Below are 9,157 nucleotides of genomic sequence, written 5' to 3'. Positions count from 1 at the left end.
GGGGGTCTTGCTCACTTCCGGGGATAATGATGGGTCCAATAGCCAGTTCATTAGAAGCTGAAAAGCGTAGCCGACGGGCCATCTCGGTCGGAGAGGCAGGGATCCTGCTCACGAGCGATGAGAGGCCTTGCGTGACTGGGACCTTGTTTCTGAGCTCGCTCAGCTTGGTGGTAAAGCTGTCCTGTGCTAGTTCGACCAGAGCCCAATCTCTGAGTCTGAGACGTTGAGAGCAAAGTTCGATAGGAGGCGAGAACTCAACACGACCAATGACAGCGCAGGCCTCGTTATCAAACTGTTCCATGCGAGGCTGGCAAGACTGCAGCAGAGTTTGCTCTTGCAAGAAATCTGGGAGCTTCTCCTGGAATTCAGGGGCGTCATAGGCGGGCTTTGCCATCTCCTTAATGGTCTCATCAATTGCTTCCTTCTTACCCTTGAAGCGTCCCACCAACTTGCTCAGATTGTCACTCCCTGGCTGAAGGACATATTTGGTGTCGCTCCCGTCGTAGTAACGGTACTCCTTGAAATATTCTGCCGAGAAAAGGCTGTGTCGGCATGCAAGTGCGTACGTTTTACCATTGTTGCCCTGTAGGTAGAGGCCCTTTGTCCCTTCTTTGAACTCAAGAGGTGAATCAATCGACGTTCCTATATACTCTGAGATGTCCCGAAAGAAGTCGTACTTAGTATCGTTGATGTCGTTGTCGAAAGGGCCAGGGTCGAGACGTGGAGCACTTTGGCCAGCTGACGGGCCCGAGGTAGCTGGGCCTGGGGTCGAGGCAGTGGTGCTGACGATACTTTCCTTCATCTCGACTTCAACGTCATTGAGCCCGAACCGGATGAGAATATCTTTGCACGCGATGATTGTGGCTTCTGCCTGTCGGAACGAAGTCGAGTTCTCAGTTACGGAAATGAGCATCGTGACTGGGCACTGTGATAGTCGGTCAGCATCTTGGTATGCGTCCTCGTACCCAACGCGCAAGATGTCAATGGCGGTCCAGTCGATGCCGCTGAGGTTTCCAATAATGAGTTTTCGAAGGGATCCTTGTGGGTCATTCCATAGCTGCTGAATCTTGTGTCCCGTAGCCACATCAAGCCTCTTGTTCTTCGGCCATTCATGAGGTTGAAACCAGGGCGTGATGCTGGATCGAGCGACCAGTTTCGGGCCGCTTGGAAGGCCGCAATAGTACATGCGGCGCTCTCGATCGCTGGGCTCTTGAAGAGACATGGCGACGCGGTGGGGGGCGGAGGAAAGAGCTATAGATGGGGATGAAAGCGGCCAAGATGTGGATGAGAATAGTTGAGATACAGAAGTAAAGTCTTGAGACGAAAGATGTCGAGACAAAAGAGTTTGCGTCTGAGATGAAAGAATTCGAGGTGTTGTACAGATAAAGAGTTGACACACTCTCTCGATATTGTCTGCCTAAGACATCTCGAGAAGGAGGTCACGATCTCTAGCCGCGTTTATATATGCTACCAGTGGGAATCAGTAAGTGGGGGTAGGCAGGGGCTGGTGATTCATGAACGTAGTATGTCTGTGATTTAGGTACAGGTAGTTGGCTCAGGCAAACCAACGGAGCCACTGGCAGAGTATTGAGACCTAGGTGCAAGGAAGCCAATATTTGTCTGTTCTTGAATTCTGAATCCGGAGCGCTCGATGTCCTGACGAACTCAAGCAATTTCCACTGTCAGCTGTATTGTGAGACGTTGAAGGAAGAGAGAGAGAGCCAGTGGTTGGAAATCATCTGCTGCCTCCAGGCCATCGCCAAGGCAGCAACCCTTTTGAGGGTGAATGTTGACGTGGTCAGGCAAAGACATTCTTTTGAACAAAGGAACAAAGAAACTATCACCAATTAACCAGATCTGCAATCAATGTCATGTTTGCAGCCACTGCTTGCTCATGAACAGTTGCCAGAGGTATAATGTATCCACATCGAATAACAAGAGAACGGTCGTGAGAGCTGATGCCCAAGGAGAATTTATAAAGAATGCCATATAGAGTATCCAATAGCAGCACTTGAAAGGCATAGGTTCTTTTATCGCAAAAGGCTTACGCAATGTTGAAGAGTTATGTGTCTAACTGGAGTATAGGGGTAGAGCTGATGCTGTGAGCTGGCGCTTTGTTTAGCCTACAGTAGTTAAAGTAAAGGGTAGGTATTCCCTACTCTTGAGATGGTAGAGGGAGTATCGTTGTCAGATTCAGCTGGTGTTTTGGGGGAGTCTGGGCTGGGTTGGGTAACGAGTGATGGAGTTTCAGGGTATGAAGGCATCTCGATGTCCGAGTCTGACATGATGGATGAGTTAAGCGTGGCAGAGATCCTGTTATAAGGAGGCTATTTCCTCACTTGCCCTCAAAGCCGGACCAGAAGCGAGAATGAAAGGATGAAGAGAAGACGAGAAAGCATTGACAGGAGGCAGCTTGGGAAAACCCTTCAACAGACAAATTAAGCGAGAGAGATGATCACTTGTGTTATTTCCTCTTCTTTCGTCTTTGGGCTAAGCCGTCCGCCTGTAGGAAAGTGATATATCATCGTGGCCAAGCCACTTCACATTGCTGCTGTAGCATATCCAATAGGATCTAGGTGCTCTATATTGATGACAAATCTACCACCCAGACAATTGAGTACGATTGCATGTTAGCTAATTGGCGAGTGCGAGGAGAGGACACTACGCCCGTAAGCTGAGCAGCTCAGCAGACGTGAACCCACTAGCTTTATTTCTCTTCGCCTATGTTACTTGGGACGGTTGCTCTACCCCTGTGGCTCTGCCGCGCGCGCTATGTACTTCTTCTAATAAGATGGTTTGGCAAGGTCAGACGTTGGTGGGTCGATCACGCACCGTGGGTGGGGGTGAGCCTTGCGGGATGGACTCCCTGGCGTGGATAGCCCATGAAACACGGCAAATAGAGCGGGGGACCTTGCGAGTGCGATCGGGGTCAATATATCCACCCTGACAGCCGGGTAAATGGGAAAAGCAGAGGTCAAGTGTGGGGAAATCTATTCCGTCAGAGAGATCCAGGCCATTTCACTAGTTGCAGGTTTGCAGATAGACTCGCGGAACTTCTTGTGTTTTCTTGCTCTAGATTGTCAAAGAGAGTAAAGTGACTTCTTCGGTAGAGTGAGATATTTCATTGCCCCCCTTTGTCATCTTCGCGGTTGCATTACCAGAACAATACCTTGGAACGCCTCTTCATGTTGTCAGAGAACTCACCTTACCCGTCTATCAGGTATCGATCCGACGACTGGGTTGATAAGCCAAAAGGGAATAGTGGCCCCAGTGCTGAAAGTGTGGCATAGTCAAAAGAGGCCAGGTTCAGGGGTTCATTCTACACGGGGATAAGTTGTTGTGACCTGGACCAAAGCGAAAGTGGCTTATTCACGGCTGTACATAGATGTACTTTGTAACACATGGTGACCCTATTCAGTACTTGTCACTCCAATGTATAACTGTTCAAAAAGGAGGGGTGGCAGGGACTGGCACTGTTCGCAAAGCTAAGCGAAGTGACCGGCGCTACCATACTCAGCTGCTGAACGCCACTTGCACCCGCCAGTCTTGGCGGCAATGGCAGCGGGTTTGTGCGAGCGCTTTTGATGTTGGGTGTTGGTAGAAGAAAGCTCATTGTCGTGTTGATATCTCGCACCTCCGCTATGTATCCCTGTCCAGAACAGGACTTCACTGGTCCTAGGTCGCCTTTGCTATCCCAACGATGAAAGCTGACGAGAAAGAGAGCCTTGGGCCAGAAGTTGTAAGTCCATCGGCAACGCCACCGATTCCCAGCCACTAAAATGTCAGACAGCGAACTGACCAGCCACTCGCCCCGGACGCTGGCCCCTGCCGCGATACTCAATAGATTCTTTGCACCACGTTTAGAGACACCTTCACCGTCGATCCGACCAATGAAATTTCCACCGCATCCAGAACCTATAGAGGGCGCTTGGCACGAACCACCCAAGAGCAGTCGCTACCCAGACTGGGTTATAATTTACTCATTGGCACATTGCGTCTCCAACATTAAAGAAGAGAGGAATGCGACGTACACTCCACTGTTTACGGTCCGCCGACAACCGCTTGAGAACATGGTCGTCAATCAAGGAATGCGTACCTGGTTGTCTAGCCCTTATCAATCCCAACATCACCCTTAAGCGGCAATGCGCTTCTGACCGTGGTCTCTTCGCTGTTGCCACGTTCGATACTCCATCCCATCTCCTCGATGATCCTGAAAAACGAAAGCCATTCGGTGCAAAACGCGAACTAAGCGAGAATCACGTCTTTACAATTTTCAGTATGTTTAGCACGTATTTGGACCTACCTGCTTACATCCATCATAATCATCATAGACCATAGCAGCATTATTTTAATGGGCAAGTTTCCAGTCGTTGGAGCAGGCTCTGCGTTTAAGGTTGAAGAGTCCCGGAGCAGGTTTTCCTAGTTGAGCAGAGATAGAATATGAACATTTGATCCATTTTACGTCCAATTGAACGCTCACGCCTCTTTGTTATCCAATCAAAGGTCATTGACTGAACGTCCTCTACAGATGTGGAGACTACACCTGGACCTATGCTGAGCCTGTATTTCAACCACTGCCTTCTCAGTCCCTATTAACAAACAAAACAGAAGATGATATATTATCTTGTTTATCATTACTTACATTTGGGCCCAAAGTAACTGTACTCGCAGAACACTATACAGTGTCTATATCTGTTTTGTATTAAACGACTGCCTGCGAAAATGAACACACGATGAACAAGCCCATATAGAACAGTAAGTTACCAAGAGGAATGCTTCATCAAGGCCATAGTCAGCTTAGAACACAGAACACGCCAATCCCCTCGCGGAATACTAAATGATCAAACATCGAGGTTTGTGAACACAGATAGGACAGCTGGTCCAAAATCGTATACGAATATCAGGTGCAGGATATTGGCCATTTCATAAAAGGCCGATTTGCAGATTCTAAGTATAAATGCTGACTCTTCTAGACAGCTTCATATAAGCCCGACGAAAATTTGTCAATCCAAACGACAACACTCTCTAATGGTAAGAAGGCTTCTGACATCAAATCAAAAGCTCAACCCAACATAAACAATTGAAAACAAGGACTAACACTTCACCCACACGAACATTACTAAAGATAGCACGAGGCCCAAAATGGCAGATCTCGATAAGAGAAATGCAAAGAAGAATTCCGAGCTTATACGCCAAGGAATTGTCCAATGCCTCACTCTCGAAGCGAAATGCGAGGCCCTGAGGGGAGTCTTGCAGAGAGTCAAGGCCATGGTCAGAAGCTGGAAGCTCGGATTGCAGAGATGACAGCTGATCGTGAGGGGTTGATGAAGATACTCGCAGAGAAGGATACCCTTATCGAAAAGTACAATGCTCTGATGTCAGAGACCTTGGACAGGGCCTTGCGTCAAGAACGACAGGACTTGAGAGACTATGAGGGCCAAGGTGCTATTGGCATCGGAGCAAGACATTGATGTTGAGATGGACAAGAAGGACAAGAAGGCTCTTGAACTTGAGGAGTCAAGTGACTCTGAAAGAGGTCAGCTTCAGGCCAAAAGACCCAGTCTTGCCCGGCACGGTGCTCTAGTCCCACGTATGCAAGTGTCTCAGATCCAAAGTCCCCTAACTTCAGATCGAAGACGTCCGCAAAATGGTCGAGAGACTGTTCCAGGACTCTTGAGACAAGACGCGCAGATAAATGACAGCGAGGAAGGCGAGGGATTGACTTAGCGCGATAGTCTGTTGGAGATGGCACGAGAGGCAGCGATGCGAAAGGTGAGAAAAGCAGACCAGTAATGGGAAGAAATGACAAGTATACTGAGGCTAGACAGAAGATTCTTGCTGAAAGTGTACTCTTAGTCCTGTATAAAAGCTTAGCAGAAGGAATATATAAAGAGTTGTTGATCATGGCGAGTATATGGAAGGAGTTGTGGGAATGCCGGTGAGTTGCTTTAGAGGAGCTGACGCGTGCAGTTTCTGAACAGGCGTACAAAGAAGGATGTTTATATGTTTTAGGATGGCGAACATGGCTACGAGAGCTGCATATTCTCTAACTTTTATTTCGATTTGCTTTGTTTCATTTTTCTTTTTTCATCATGTTGCTGAAAGTCAATATATACATCGTACAGAACCCCTGAAACTTCCGTTTCTTATGGATGCATTCTAACTTCACGCGTAATTGAGCATGATTGTAACAGAGCGCCGGTCGCTCTGGATTGTTGTCTTGGTCTCATGAAATGGTGAATGCCTGGTCATACGTTGCAACCGGATATTTGTGTCAATATCTTAATAATACTATTTTTTGCAGACGTCCTTGGCTAAATATCAATCTGTCTACGCCTAAGATAATTCGATATCGTGGCCTTGTTGAAGCTCCCGACTCTTTAACCTGTCTTGTAGACAATGCATGTATAAGATCTGAGATTACTTTACTTTTAGATTCCATATAGGGTAATGTTCTAACACTACGCTTAGCGGATCATCAACCCGACCCGCTCAAACATGCAGCCACTCACAAGCAACAGCATGCATCAACTTGGACAGAGTCTCGTAAATCAAGCAGCCGTTAGACGCATTGATAATATTAAGCAATACGCTGATGATGAAACCTTAATCTCATAGACTTGCGCAGTGTACATTGTTTATTTATTTATCATTCGCGATATTGACCATCTACACTGTCCACAGCCGAGTTTAGGGTCCTGCCACTGTCTCTGAGTCCCCATTCTAACATAATCTGGACGCAGGGCCAATGGCCCCAAGCTCCGTAAATCAATGCCCCGAGCCCCTCCAAAAGTGGAATAATTTACCATTCCCCTCCAGTGTGCATCTCAATCAACTCCCACTCTTTTCACCCGCAAGCATGCAGCATCTCACTGATATGAACCTGCGCGAGTTGGATGCATGTGATACTTTAAAGAATATTTGTACAGTATCACAAGTATATCTATATGTTCTGCGTTCTATTTCTAATTTTACATTGGTCTAATTTTATGCTCTATGGCCCTGTCTCAAAATAGCAGCCGAGTACCTACAAAAGATTAGTCAACAAGTACAAAGCACTTATCATCAGTCACTCACAGGATTATTCCAAGCAAAGCCACCATGAGGCCGATGATACACTTATCAACAACATCTCTTCCAGAAATGTACCAGCCGATAGCAACGATAATGCAAGTCTTACCGTGAGCAACAACGCTATGCCGGGGCACCTTGGGATACAAGAGGACGCTACGGTGGCAATGGAGGACTATCGATCCGTCGGGTAAGCAGTATCATCAGCATCCTGCAGAACCAACAGCGCGCCAACGACAGCGATCCCGAGGATGTCTGGCTCTCAACGCGTCTTGGTCACCACATTGATGGTCAAGTCGCAAATGGCTCTGTGTCCCAGCTCTTTTCAGGGGCAATGAACGGCGGGCCTGGGGAGGTAGTACCCGAGCCGAGATGCGAAGGCGACTATGATAAAGAAGAGTGCGAGCATGTGAACATGATGAAGCAGATGGAGCTGCCTGGAAGTCCGGGGCAGTGGGTGAAAGGTATAGATGATTGGCGCGATGGGTCTTATGAGCCTATGGGGTATCATATTGGTGGAACGGGATGGATGCATGGGAGTATATGGGGGACGAAAGTGAGGCGGGAGCATATTTACTCTTATTGTCCTGAGGCCAAGATGGTCCTGGAGATGGATTGAGCACCGTTCGTACCAGGGGATTGTGCGGAGGATTGGTAATCCTGATGAAGAAAGGAGTTTTAAAACGAGTAGCAGTGTAAAGTGATAAAGTGTGATACTTGGTACATAGCCTTGAATGCAACCTAGTTGTGAGATTTGAAAGGATTTGAACGACCAGAAGTGAATAGCTTCGAGAGAGTGCGAAAATCGAGGTAACCATAATTAAATTAAGATCTATCGAGCGACGGACGTTGACAAACAGACTGAAGAAAAATGAGACTATTGACCAGTATTAATAACCACTGGATCCCCGCAGCCTTCATCCTCTCAAAACACTGCCTGTAAGCCTCATGAACCTCCGGAATCTCATGCCCATACCCCATCATCTTTTTCACCAACATAGCAGTATCCAACTGACAATTACTTCGTCCAGCCTTGATCACCCTAGCCTGATCCTCAATACTAAAGTTCTTCCATGTGAACCCGGGTCTTACAATCTCCTTGAACAAGCCAAGCACCTCATTATGTGAGATAGCCCCAGGATTGGTAAAGTCGTAAACCCCGGCATCTTTGTTCTCAGCGAGGATTATCGATGCTGGGAGGAGGTTGTGAAGAATGGTGTTGCTATTGGGTATGTCGACGACGAATTCGTACTCGGAAATCTTGGTGACGAAGTTTCGGTGGTTGAGATCGTCGCTTACTGGCATGCGAAGGCGGAGGATCAAGACATTCTTAAAGCTAGCCAAGATCTATATGTACTCGTATCAGACATGTATATCACCAGGATCAGAAACACTCACAGGTTCAACATGGGCCTTGGTCATAGAATAAAAGCTCCCATCAAAGTTCGGAGCATCAGTCTCCTTGAATCCAGGCCCCCCAATAGGATGCTCCTCATCATACTGATAGATATACCCAGTCGCAAAAACAGTGCAATGAATACCTCGCTTATCACACTCATCTGCAAGCGTCAAAGTACCGACAACATTAGAGCGCACGGTCTGCGCCTTGTTATCCTCGCACCAATCGACGTTAGGTCGTCCTATACAGCCCGCAGCGTCAAGAACGTGCGTTGGCTTCAAGACTTCAAGTGCTTTGGCAACGTCGTCACGATCTTCCATGCGGATTGTTGTGGTGTAGACTTCTTTGCCTTGGTGGTGGAGGAGGTCTTTGAGAAGGCCGGCGATCCAGCCGTGACCGCCCCAGATGAGGAAGCGGTTGGGTACACGAATGTGCAAGCCGCTTGTGCCATTTGTGCGGTTTGTCCTGATTCCAGACATTTTGACGAATGTGTTCTATAGGGTGATAGAAGTTGTTGAAGTTCCAGAATGTAGAATGAAGGACAGTGGTGAACTGGGGACTTAAGAGTGCAGGTTGGTGTTGAGACGGTACACGATGGGTTGAATAACGGATAGTTCTCTCGTATAATAATCCGTCTCTAACTCGATCATACCGCTAACAATATCACGGAGGCGCAGAGATTCAGAA

At 47.6% G+C, this 9,157-nt stretch overlaps 5 protein-coding genes across 5 annotated transcripts in view; 3 read left to right on the top strand and 2 right to left on the bottom strand.

Annotated features, from left to right (window-relative positions):
* Positions 1–1,222, bottom strand: part of FOXG_14694 (uncharacterized protein) — a gene marked incomplete at both ends in the record, with an annotated part of 2,201 nt that extends 979 nt beyond the window's left edge. Inside the window, one exon of the mRNA XM_018394755.1 lies at positions 16–1,222. Coding sequence (XP_018254306.1) covers positions 16–1,222 — 1,207 coding nt within the window. The remainder of the gene's footprint in view (positions 1–15) is intronic.
* Positions 1,223–5,207: 3,985 nt separating this feature from the next.
* FOXG_21607 (uncharacterized protein) lies at positions 5,208–5,471 on the top strand (the record flags this gene model as incomplete). The annotated part of the gene is made up of 1 exon (XM_018401951.1): positions 5,208–5,471. One exon carries the CDS (start codon positions 5,208–5,210, stop codon positions 5,469–5,471), a length of 264 nt encoding a protein of 87 aa, XP_018254305.1.
* Positions 5,472–5,478: 7 nt separating this feature from the next.
* FOXG_21606 (uncharacterized protein) lies at positions 5,479–5,727 on the top strand (the record flags this gene model as incomplete). The annotated part of the gene is made up of 2 exons (XM_018401950.1): positions 5,479–5,590; positions 5,630–5,727. The coding sequence occupies 2 exons, from the start codon at positions 5,479–5,481 to the stop codon at positions 5,725–5,727; spliced, it is 210 nt and encodes a 69-aa protein (XP_018254304.1).
* A 1,511-nt stretch (positions 5,728–7,238) lies between these two features.
* Positions 7,239–7,690, top strand: FOXG_21605 (uncharacterized protein; the record flags this gene model as incomplete). Its single annotated transcript, XM_018401949.1, has 2 exons — positions 7,239–7,261; positions 7,312–7,690. The coding sequence occupies 2 exons, from the start codon at positions 7,239–7,241 to the stop codon at positions 7,688–7,690; spliced, it is 402 nt and encodes a 133-aa protein (XP_018254303.1).
* A 206-nt stretch (positions 7,691–7,896) lies between these two features.
* On the bottom strand, positions 7,897–8,949 carry FOXG_14692 (dTDP-glucose 4,6-dehydratase; the record flags this gene model as incomplete). Its single annotated transcript, XM_018394754.1, has 2 exons — positions 7,897–8,418; positions 8,470–8,949. The coding sequence occupies 2 exons, from the start codon at positions 8,947–8,949 to the stop codon at positions 7,897–7,899; spliced, it is 1,002 nt and encodes a 333-aa protein (XP_018254302.1).
* Positions 8,950–9,157: the final 208 nt, after the last annotated feature.

The sequence above is a fragment of the Fusarium oxysporum genome, chromosome 12 (assembly GCF_000149955.1).
Source record: "Fusarium oxysporum f. sp. lycopersici 4287 chromosome 12, whole genome shotgun sequence".
Taxonomy (NCBI): domain Eukaryota; kingdom Fungi; phylum Ascomycota; class Sordariomycetes; order Hypocreales; family Nectriaceae; genus Fusarium; species Fusarium oxysporum.
Note: the sequence above shows the minus strand (reverse complement) of the source record. Positions and strands in the feature narration are given on the sequence as shown.